Below are 12,404 nucleotides of genomic sequence, written 5' to 3'. Positions count from 1 at the left end.
TTTCTCCACCCTGGCTACACATCAGAATTCCCTGGTGAGCTCTTAAGAACACCACACCACAGTGCCACTCATACCAATAAATTCTAAACCCCAGGGTGGGGCCTAAACAGCAGTAATTCAAGAGCTCCCAGGTGATTCTCACCACAGGTCTGGGAAAAACTTTAATCTACATACAAATTACCTGAAGATCTTGTTAAACCAGATTTTAATTCAGTAGGTCTGAGATTGTGCTTTTCTAACAAACTCCTAGATTAGAGGTTGACAAACTATGGCCTGAAGGCCCTCCAGCTAAGAATGGTTTTTACATTTTTAATGGGGAGCTAGAAGCTGAACCCCGCCCCCCCATAGTCAAACAAGTTTGCAATCCACTCAATTTCTACTTGAACTAGAAAAGTTTGTTATCTGCAAATTAATCTTGTTCAACTAGGTAACAAAGCAAAAAGCTCCAGTACAAAAGCTGCACTGGGGCAGACTCTGCTGAGCATTTACTGGCTGACTCCCAGCATCCATGCTCTCTCTCCCCTTCCTAACCAACCCCAAACCGAACCCATTGCTGCCAAGTCAATTCCAACTCATCGCAACACTATAGGCCAGAGCAGAACTGCCCCATAGGGTTTCCAAGGCTGTAAATCTTTAGGGAAGCTGACTGCCACATCTTTCTCCCACGGAGCAGCTGGTGGGTTCAAATAGCTGATCTTTCTGTTAGCAGCTCCTTCTCTCCTTCCTAACCAACCCCAAACCGAACCCATTGCTATCGAGTCGATTCTGACTCATAGCAACCCTGTGGGACAGAGTGGAAATGCCTCAGTGTTTCCAGGGCTGTAATCTTTATTTCTAATCTTTATGGAAGTAGACTGCCACATCTTTCTCCCAGAGTGGCTAGTAGGTTCAAATGGCCAACCTTCTGGTTAGCAGCCGAGCGCTTTAACCACTGTGCCACAGGTCTCCTTTCCCTTCCTAACAGTACCCTGGAATTTCCAGCCATTCCGGCAAAGCTCCTGACAGGCTTAAACCAACCTGCACATCCCATGCCCTGGCAACTTCAAGGGATTCAAGGGTGGGTGTGTCCAATGTCAGCCAATCAGATCTGCTGAAAATTCAAGATTTTGTTTGTGATATTGGAGAAGACAAGTTTTTCTGCTGGATTTGAACATAGAAATACATAGCCCCACATGCTGCTGGCAGCTATCCTACAACCACAAGGAGGCAGCAGCATGCTGAGAGAATAAAGTCAACATTTAGGAAGCAGAACCAAGCCCTGGAGAAAAATGGGATCCTGGTGACAATTTGAGACATGGGATCTTACCTCACCGGAAGCCAGTACTACCTCTGGACTTTTCTACTGTACAAACTAATAAATTCCCTTAACTGCTTAGGTTGGTCTGAATTGGGTTTTCTGTTGGCTTAAGAACAGTTTTAGACAGTCTGCAAGTGGCCATCCAAGGCACAATCAAAAAGCCCATTGCCATTGAGTCGATTCTGACTAATACAACTGGTCTCTATTCCCCTGGAGCAAGAGGAAGGACAATCAGGGATAGCACGAGGCTATGGAATGTGTGGCTCACTGCCTCCATCGACAACTGCCTCCTTTGCTATGAGATCAGAAGAACTGCCATTACTGAACATTTTGAGCCAAGATTCTATAGAAAAATCCTGATCAAAAAAGGAAAAATGCAAAACAGAATTTCAAATTCTTACAGGCTCCAGACTTCCTGGAGATATGAAGGTTGGACAAACCCCTGAAATTATTGCCGAGACCATCTTTAAACCGTAAAAAAAAAAAAATCCCCTGAAGTCTTCTTAAAACCAAATAACGGTTTATCTTAGCTATCAAAAAATGTCTGCCTTGACCATTATGCTCTTTTAAGGTCTATATAGGATCAAACCGAAAAGATTAGATAGGAACCTTGGGGGCAGTGAATTTGTCAATGGGGAGGAACAACTCAAAAAAGGGGGTGAGAATATCAATGTCACTAAATGGTACATAAAGGAACTGTTGAACTGCTGTATGTTTTGCTGTGTATATTCTCAACAAAATAAAATTTAAAAAAATTTTTTTTTCCAAAGCACTTTTAAAGGTAATAGTATACTGGTCACACATTTTGCAACGAGGCACATTCTCTCTCCTTCTGTTTTAAAGGTAATAAGTACAATGGTCACACATTTTGTGATGAAGGACACTCTCTCTCCTGTTTTAAAGGTTAGAGTACAGTGGTTACACATTTTGTGATGAGACACGTTCTCTCTCCTTCTATTTTAAAGGTAATAGTACACTGGTCACACATTTTGTGATAAGACACGTTCTCTCTCCTGTTTTAAAGTTCTTAAAACGCAGAGCAAACCTGGAAAAGCATAAATGTCTCTAGTAGCAAATTTTGAGATCTTATTCACAGGTTTAGGTTCTTTAGCTCTACCCATTTCAGATGGACATATAAGATGGAACGATACATGACTTGTGACTTACCTAAGAAAACTTTGGAAAACAAAGTGAAGCAACACAAATAAACAGACACAGGGAGACCAGAGGGTCCCCTGAAGCTTAGAAATAACTTCACGAAGGCAGGCCTGCATTTCAGCTTTGCTGCTTCGGTTCCTCGGGCAGTAACTAGGGGAGTGGAAGCAGTTTAACACACTGAGCGGGACGAGCTCATGAACACCTGACTTACTAAACTTGCCACACAACTGTTACAGCTCAGTCTTTTAAATGTGATCCCATAACTTTTAAAAGAAAAAGTCATATCCCAATATTTGTTGGCTTAATGCAAAGTGAGGTAACACATGGTCTCATGAAGTGAATTGTCTTCAGAGTATGAGGAGAAAGACAATGCAACTTGGAAAGGAGTACAAACAGGCCAGCACTAACGTCTATATCACTAAGGACCTGTGTGAACGGACGGACATACAACAGCTTAGGAGCAGAAATGGTCTCCTGTTCACACGGACACAAGACGTGTCCAAGAACACAAAGATTCATGCCACGGAAAAGAAAACAGATGTATGCGGTGGGGGGGGGGGGTCTACATAAACTATGCAAAATTACGTACTTCAAAATTATTCTCTTAAAATTCACCTGGAGTTAACAGACAGTGAGTTATACAGAGAAAATAACTTAATATGCTTGGTTTGCTTAGTTTTCAAGTGTTTGCCTAAAGATATATTAAGACTGTCACCTCAATCCAGAAAACTAAGCCGTGTAAGTGCTATTTTCTTCCTTTGGATAGTCCCACACACCTGACAGACTGGGCGGATTCCTACTTTCAGTCCTACACCGCGTCCTTCAGAAGTGTTGCCAGAAATCTGATAACAGTGAAATTTTTGAAGAACCTACACTTTCTCCTTTTCCTGTAAAAGGGACAGACAGTAAATATTCAGACTTTGTGGACCCACTTAACATCTCTGTCATATATTACTGGGTTCTTTTTCCCCCACAACCCTTTAAAAGAATAAAAAAAAGTAAAAACCATTCTTGGCTAGTGGGTCCTAGTTTGCAGACCCCTGTACTACCATCTACAGTGCTTGTTAAATATGCAAATTCCTGGTCCCACTTCAGACCTATTACACCAGAATTGGATAGACTAGGCCAGACTTCTGCTTTTTACTGCATCTCTGATATCGCTCTTCTGCGTACTAATTTTAAGAGCTATAGGAAGTCAAAACAGACCTAATAAAGGTTACGTACAAGACATACCTCCTGCTTCCTATAACTGCAGGTGCTTCTCTTCAGAGAGAAGGCGGCAGATGCACTATTTCAAGCTTACCTAAATTCTTGTGTAATGCACATTTTCCTGTTTAATCACAGAAATGTCATTTTCAAACTTCCAGTATCCATGGTAAACTTTTTAAAATGACGCAGGCAGTTTGCACCTGGCTGCTAACCTAAAGGTTGGTGGTTCATACCCACCCAGCGACTCTGCGGAAGGCCTAGCCATCTGCTTCTGTAAAGATTACACCCAAGAAAAGCCTATGGAGCAGTTCCATTCTGTGACACACAGGGTCACCACAAGTCAGAATCAACTCGACAGGAATGTTTTTTGCTGTTGTTTATTCAACATCCCATGGCTCCATTTCCTACCGCCACACCATCCCTTCTCTTCTACCCAGATACCTGAGAAACTGAGATGGTATTCAAAACTCACTGTCTCCAAGAAGTCATCCTGAAACGAGTCATTTTCTTTTGAGACCACTTATTTGCTCTGGCTTCCCTCCACAGGTAAGAAGCACGTATGTCACACAGTAGCTATACAATGGCTGGTGTTTTATTCTCCATTTGTTCTTTCAAGTGATCTTCAACCCCAGTTTTTACTGGCGGCTCTTCATTAATCAAATACAGTGAGGTATACTCAAGTCTTAAAAATATTTAACACACCTATTGCTTCCTAATAAACATTCAGCTTTTCACCTCCTTCAAACCTTGCAGTTTAGAGTACTAGGGAATTAAGACCACTGAAATCTATCACCACCTCCACAGTTAACCTTGAATCTCCTCATTCTCCACCTCCCCAGGGGTTTAAGAATTGTGCTGGAAGCCCCAGGTTACGATGCATCACTAAATTAAAGATACAGCTCACCCCAGCTTTTCACAAATTCCCTGATATGAGTCATCTGGAATGCCTGTTAGAAATACAGGTTCTTCCACTCTTCCCTGGTGATTCTCATTTGGTAGGACTGGCACAGATCTAGGAAATAACATAGTCTACAAGCACTCCAGGTGATTAAGATCAGGCAATGGCTCCTCTATACTGAAGGCTCAATTTACTGCAGCCTAGCCCACCTGTTAATAAACACCTCCTGGTCCTTGCTACCCTCAGTGAAAAAGTGGGAGGGTGGGTACTCTGGATGAATGATGAGGAACAAATGTGCAGTCAGATATACCTAAGATGTGTAGACAACTGAGAGATTTCACTCCTCAGTGTGATATTTAGAATGGCATTATTCTAATGCAAAAGCTGCAAATACTGATACACTGAACCCCTCACCCATCTTCTACGGGGGAAGATGCAAGTACAAGTCTTCTTTCCAAATCATCTGGAAACCAAATATTCCACTGTCTCAATTCTTCAAGAAAAGCCTTTCCTACGACAGTGATACCAGCAAGAGGCAAAGTGCTGTCCTCTTCCCACCCTGCATACCTTAGCTAAAGAAGGTAACTTGCCAAAGGGAAACAGGCTTTATAACTGACTAGGCCGTAAGAGTAAAAAAAAAAATCTCAGCTCTCCCGTTTTACCAGCTGTGCAACTTCAAGGAAAGCTCAGGTGCTTGACTTAAAAAAAAAAAAACCTGAGTGGCCCCCGGACACCCTAACTCAGAACTGAAGCCACTCCTTCCAGCCAAAGATTAGACTATAAAACACACCTGAGGGACGTGCTTCAGTGAAGTCTAGGAGACCAGACGGGCAACACCTGCCCAAAAGCGACGACAAGACGGCAGGCCAGGAAACCTGGGCGAGGGGACACCGGGACCCGGGGTATAAAGGGAACGGGGGAGAGTGCTGACACACTGCGGGGACTGCGGTCAATGCCACAAAACAATGTGTGTATAAATTTCTGAAAGGGAAATAATTCGCGCTGTAAACTTGCACCTAAAACACCATTTCTGAAAAACGAGTTCAGTATTTTCCTCTGAGGATAAGGAGGCCTGGCACGCACTTAACCCCCAGACGCCGTTCCCCTCCGATCACGTCCCTCCCCAGGGAAAGGGCTCGCGGGGAGCTGGGCCGCTCACTGTGCCCTGACCGGGACGGACGCAGCGAAAGGTGAGGAAGAGAAGGCTCGGGGCGGCCGAGAAGCCGGAAAGCCGGGAGCCACCGGCGAACGCCGGGCGGCCTCCGTCCTGAGGATGCGCGGCCAGAAGCCGAGCGCGGCGCCCATTACCTGCGTCCGAGCAGCCGTGGCGGGGTCAGGGCCGCACTGAGCTCCTCGCAGCTACGGCTGCCCACGAGCGCAGCCCACGCCTGACCGCAGCCCCAGCCTCTCTGCGCCCAGCCTCGCCACGCCATCTTCCCCTCTTCGGCTCCACCATGGCCCGACCCGGCCAGCCCCGCCACGGAACCACTTCCGGGGCGCAGGAAGGACCATGGAGCGCTAAAGAGCGGCCTGGAGCGCCCCCGTGCGGCCGAGCGGAGGACTGGGCCTATCAGGAAGCTGAAAGAAGAAAGAGAAGGGAAAAAGAATATTTATTGAGTAAATCCGTGTACCAGGCATTTTATCTAAGTTATGGCATTGAATACAAAACACCCCTTGAGGTAGATACTATCGTCACTGAGTTACAGTGGCTCAGAGGCTCAGAGGGGTGAAGAGACTTGGCCAAAGATACAGAATTTTCTTAAATTACTGCTCTCTCTACTGAATCCTACCATTTCATGTTAGGCTGTGAAGCTTAAGAGGATATGATGCCTCATACCTTTAACAAGAAACCCAAGCTGGAAATGAAAATTCGGCTTTCTAGATAAAATTCAAACTTCGTGATTCAGCCCTTGCCTGTCAGGCAGCCTTATTTCCTGCCACTCCATCCCTCCATTCCTAAACCAAAAACCAAACCTGCTGCCATCCTGTCCATTCCGATTCATAGCGAGTCTATAGGACAGAGTAGAACCGTTCCATGTCGTTTCCAAGGAGCGTCTGGTGGATTTGAACTGCCAACCCTTATGGTTAGCAGCTGTAGCAGTTAACCACTACACCACCAGGGTTTCCCCTTCCACCCCTACCCCCAGCCATATTAAATCGCTTGCAGTTTCTCAAAGGCACCAGGCTAGTTCCCATCTGTGCATTCATATATCACTCTCACTGCCCTAAATGCATTCCCTTCTCTCCCTCTCCACTTGCCTAACCAACATGTCCTTCGGGACAACTTCAAGCGTCACCTTTTCTAGGAGGCCTTCCGCAGACCTCCACTCTGATTTAGATGCCCTTCCTACGTGCTTCTATACTACTTTATGCATAGCTCAGAGCCCTGGTGGCACAGTGGTTAAGAGCTCAAGATCAGCAGTTCAGATCCACCAGCTGCTCTTGGAAACCCTATGGGGCAGTTCTGTTCTGTACTGTACGGTCCCTGTAGGGTCACTGAGTCAGAACCGACTCAACAGAAACAGGTTGGGTTTGGTTTTATGCGTAGCTCTATAACAGCATCTCATTCATAAATACTCATTAAGCACCTACAGTAGGCCAGGCAATGTGTTAAATCTAGGAGTATAATTTTGATAGACACCATCTCTGATCTCCTACTGAGGGGGGAGAGGGGAGCAAGATAATAACCAGGTGATTACAATTGTGAGATGTGCTGTGATCAGAGAAGCGTAGGAAGCTGTGAGACTTCAGAGAAGGGAGACATAACCCAGTCGGGGGACAGGGCTGGCAGGCAGGAGAGAAGGCTTCCCAGAGAAACTGATAGAGGTTACCAAAAGAAGAAAAGGGCTGGAATGTTCTAGGCAGAGAGAATAACATTTGTGATGTCCACCAGGGCACAACTTATTCGAGAAATAAAAGTGAGTTCACTTTGGCTATGACATAGTTATTAAATCTGGGATTCGGTTTTCCTCTACTTATAAGCTATTAAGTAACACTGTGATTGTTTCATGGATGATAGCAGAAAACAGGAGACTCCTGGGTCAGAGACAAAGACTTTATTACCCACATGTTATAGACTGAATTGTGTCCCCTAAAAAGTTATGTTGAAGTCCTAACCCTGTCTCTGTGAATGTGATCTTGTTTGCAGAAATACAGTTTTCTTTTGTTATCACTGGGTCAAATGAGGTCATATTGGGGTAGGGTGAGTCCTAGACCTAATCCCTTCTGAGAAGTGTGTTTTATAAAAAAGGAAAACAGACACAGGCAAAAGAGAGACGCCACATGACAATGGATGATGATGGAAGCAGATGCATCTACCCAGAAACACCAAGGATCCCAAGGGTTGTTGGCAACTACTAGAAGTTGAAAGAGAGTTGATGCCCTGAATTTGGACTTCTAGCTTCCTGAGCTGTAAGAAAATAAATTTCTGTACTTTCAAACCATCCACTTTGTGGTATTTTTATTACAGCAGCACTAGGAAGCTAAGATGCCAGAACACAGCAAGCAGCATTAGCATCATGATTCTGTGGGTTCCCCTTCACCCCTAAGTGCCACAGTAGCAATGCCACAGGCCAGGTGGATGTGTTACATGTGGTGGTTTGCATCTCAACTGAAGAATACTAAGCTCAGGGAATCTACTGCCTTTTTTGTTTTTTCAGGCTTAACTAATTCACTTTATTTTTCTTGTATAAAAACTGCCACAGCTGGAGCCTGGGTTCTCTGCATGGGGACTCTGATGTGGGTCTTTACAAGATGGTCAGTGAATTCCTGATAGGGAGACTTGGTGAGCACAGTTCTTAACCGGGACCTATGAATTTACCGTTTCAGAGGGAGGGCTTCTCTAGGTGCTGATGAGAACTTAGGTGTGGTCATAGGACTGATGGCCAGAGAGGAATGAAGCTGGGGGCCACCAAAGATAAGGAAGCCCAGAAACTGAGCACCCTGAGTGTGGGCTGGGTTGCTCATATGGACCTGGAGTCACCAGGATGATGGTAGGATTTGAATGGAATCCCAAGACTTCAGTGAAGAAGGGGAAGGTGGGTAATAGTTCTGAAGAAGTGCTAGAGATCAAGGATAAAGTCTCAACAAAACAGAACTGCATACTCACGGTGATCTGCAGACAAGTGTCTGGAGGAATCATTAGGGCAAGGAGAGGATGTGGCCCACCTCCAGAACCCAGGGGATCTAGGGCTGGGATGTGCTGGGTGTTCTCTGCATCCCCTCCAGATTCCTCTCCTATGCTGCTCCAGCCCTCTTGAGGCTGACTTTTGTGGAGCAAGTCAATGGGCTCCTTTGCCCTCTGGCTTCCAGCTGAGCCCAGCCAATTGCAGGCACCAACAGGAGATTGGAGGGTGGGAGGAGAATGAGTTTAGGGCACTTATTCCCCCCAATGGAGCCCTGGCGGTGCAGTGGTTAAGAGCTCAGCTGCTAACCACAGGTCAGCAGTTTGAATCTACCAGCCGCTCCCTGGAGACCCTATGAGGCAGTTCTACTCTGTCCCATAGGGTTGCTATGAGTCAGAATCAAATGAAGGGCAGTGGGTTTATTATTATTTTCCCCACTGTGAAAGACCTGGCGAATTCTACTCTGTCACAAACAGGTCTCTGTGAGTCACAATCGACTCAACGGCACTCAATAACAACAATCCCCGGCTCCATTCCTCCTCCATCCACACGGGTTGGCTTCTGTGTTCTCTGTTAGTAAGCCCTCCTCATTGCTCAGTTTGAGCGAGGGTGCCGTTTCCTACCAGACCCTGAACCGACATAGGAAGGACAAGCAGCCTCTATTCAGAGGCTACAGGAGAAGCAGAGTCCTCAGGGAACAGCCAGGGCTCAGTCAGCTGAAACAATGAGGGGAAGGATCTATGAGGGTGTGCTGGTAATGCTCCAGATATAGAAGTATTTGTTGTTATTATTATTTGCTATTTATTGAGCACTTAATATGTGCCAGATACTGTACTAGGTATTTAGTCTTCATACCGATCAAATGAATTACCATTATTAGCCCCAATTTGCAGTTGAAGAAACTGAGGTTTATTGATATTCTAATACTTTCTAACTCATTGTTCATGGGCAAGACTCTTATTCCTATAAAGGCAGATGATGGTACCTACCTTGTCACTCTGGTGATTAAATGACTTCATGTGTGTCAAGTACCCAGTTCGGTTGCTCGCACTCAACACATGGCTGCTGTGGTCATTGTCATTAAACCCATTGTCGTCCAGTCGATTCCTAGTAACATGCTGAAGGCCAGGCAGGATCAAAGACAGGGTGCCGGATGGTGGTAGAGCGGCGGATAAGAGCATACTGCAGGTGCCAGACAGGGGCTCTAACGGAGAGGGCTAGGAGTGTGTCTCAGTTATCTAGTGCTGCTACAACAGAAATACCTCAAGTGGATGGCTTTAACAAACAGAAATTTACTCTCTCACAGTCTAGGATGCTAGAAGTCCAAATTCAGGGTGCCAGCTCCAAGGGAAGGCTCTCTCTCTCTCTGTCGGCTCTTGGAGAAAGTCCTTGTCATCAATCCTCCCCTGGTCTAGGAGCTTCTCAACACAGGGGCCCTGGGTCCAAAGGACATGCTCCACTCCTGGTGCTTCTTTCTTGGTGGCATGAGGCTCCTCTCCTTTCTGCTAGCTTCTCTGTTTTATATTTCAAAAGAGATTGACCCAAAACAACCTAATCTTGTAGACTGAGCCCTGCCTCATTAACATAAAAAAAAAAAACTGCCTCTAATCCTGCCTCATTAACATCATAAACCAAACCTTCCATTCTGACTCATAATGACCTGTGCCCTAGAGTTTCCAAGGAGTGGCTGGTGGATTTAAACTGCGGAACTTTTGGTTACCAGCTGAGCTCTTAACCACTGCACCACCAGGACCCCAGCATCGACATCATAGAGGTTATAATTTACAACACATTGGAAAATCAAATCAGATTACGAAATGGCAGACAACCATACAATACTGGGAGTCAGGGCCTAGCCAAATTGATACCCGTTTTGTGGGGACACAATTCAATCTACAACAGAGGGTGAGGCAGGAAGCCCTTGAGTTAGGGCCTGGCTTTGTTTTCTCCACCCCAGGGCCTGCCTGGGGCACAAACAGCTCAGCTACAGGCCTGGTATGGGGACCAATCAATCAAGAGAGTCCTAGGATTTCTACTGCCCTTCCAGGGCCCCATTAATCCATTGGGTCCTGTTTTGGACTCCCCAGGCCCTGGGAAGGATTCCACAGAAAAAAAGTAAGAGTATCTGTGAATAAGCTTCAAGATTTCAAAAAACCTAGAGGAATTTGTATATTTGCCTGCAGACAGGTCAGAGGCTAATTAACATGTCAGACCAAATAAACCAAACCCATTGCCGTTGAATCAACTCCAGCTCATAGCAACCTGTATAGGATAGAGTAGAACTGTCCCATAGGGTTTCCAAGGAGCAGGTGGTGAATTGGAACTGCCGACCTTTGGTTAGCAGCTGAGCTCTTAACCACTGTGCCACCAGGGCTCCAACTGATATGTCAAGTCTCCTTACTTCTGGCTGGAATTCTCCCAGCCCAGCAATAATGACTGATAATTCTACTAATTAGAAACATTTGTTTTCTTGTTATGTATATTTTTTAAAAAAACACAAAGGAGAAAGTAATTCTTTAAAAATCAGATTTGTTGAGATACGACTTATATACAGTAGTATTTTCCCTTTTTAAGTGTACAGTTTTATGAGTTTTGACAAACACATACAATCATCACCACAACCAAGATACAAAAGATTTATATTACCCCAGAAAGTTCCTTTATACTCAGCCCTTGCCCCCACTCCCAGCCCCTGGCAACCACCTGTTTTCTGTTCCTATAGCTTTGCCTTTTCAAGAATGTCATAAAAATGGAACCATACAGTATGCTTTTGTGCAAACATATATTCATTTCTCTTGAAGTGGGATTGCTGGGTCATGTGGTATATATGTTTAATGTCATAAGAAATTGCCAAAACATTCTCCAACACAGATGTATCATTTTCTATTCCCACCAGCGGTATATGAGAGTTTCAGCTGCTCTGCTTCCTTGCCAGTACTTGGGGTTGTCAGGGTTGGTTGGTTGGTTTTTAGAAGTTCAAACAGGTGTATGGAGCCCTGGTGGCACAGTGGTTAAGAGCTATGGCTGCTAACCAAAACGTCAGCAGTTTGAATCCACGAGCCACCCCTTGGAAACCCTATGGGGCAGTTCTACTCTGTCCTATAGGGTCACTATGAGTTGGAATTGACTTGACTGCAAGGTGTACAGTGGTATCTCGTTTTTATTTTCATTGTGTTTCCCTAATGTAAGTCGTGAATTGTTTAAATAAACAAGGGTTGTCTGGAGACAAATGGTTCAAAACTTGGGGACCTCTGGGGACAGGCAAAAGGAGTCCTTGATGGAGAATTTGTTGGGAAACTCTGCAGGGGCTCTTTCCCTGTCAGAGGCCTGCAAGGGCTGCACTTCTTCCCTCTGGTCAGAAGAGGGCAGGAGAGGGCAGGAAATAAGCTGCCATCTTTGGTGTATCCAGAACCATCATCAACAGCACAAAACCTGCTGGAAACCTTCTGCCTCAAATTAACCTTGTGAAATGACCTAATGCCAAATCTTAACTTGTAAAATCCTTCCCTGCCAAAGCTGAGCAGCCCAAACTAAGCAACTTTTGTAGAATCCTTAATAAGTCTGCCCTCCGTGCCACCATGCTTGCGTTAGGGGAGCCATGAGTAGCTGAGCTGGGTGAACCCCTATTTCCCCTCTTCCCCAACTTTGCAGGAGCCAAGGGAGACTGAGGAAGGACCTCATGGGGAACAGGCCTCCTGACCTAGCTGGCTTCAGGCCA

General features: G+C 45.4%; 1 protein-coding gene across 1 annotated transcript in view; it reads right to left on the bottom strand.

Annotated features, from left to right (window-relative positions):
* The window catches only part of PARL (presenilin associated rhomboid like), a 34,967-nt gene extending 28,924 nt beyond the window's left edge, over positions 1-6,043 (bottom strand). The window contains exon 1 of the mRNA XM_049881478.1: positions 5,871-6,043. Within this exon, the coding sequence (XP_049737435.1) occupies positions 5,871-5,995 (125 nt within the window). The 5' untranslated portion in view covers positions 5,996-6,043. The remainder of the gene's footprint in view (positions 1-5,870) is intronic.
* Positions 6,044-12,404: the final 6,361 nt, after the last annotated feature.

Source organism: Elephas maximus, chromosome 1 (assembly GCF_024166365.1).
Source record: "Elephas maximus indicus isolate mEleMax1 chromosome 1, mEleMax1 primary haplotype, whole genome shotgun sequence".
Lineage (NCBI taxonomy): Eukaryota > Metazoa > Chordata > Mammalia > Proboscidea > Elephantidae > Elephas > Elephas maximus.
The sequence above is the reverse complement of the archived record's forward strand: the minus strand, read 5'-3'. Positions and strand labels throughout refer to the sequence as shown.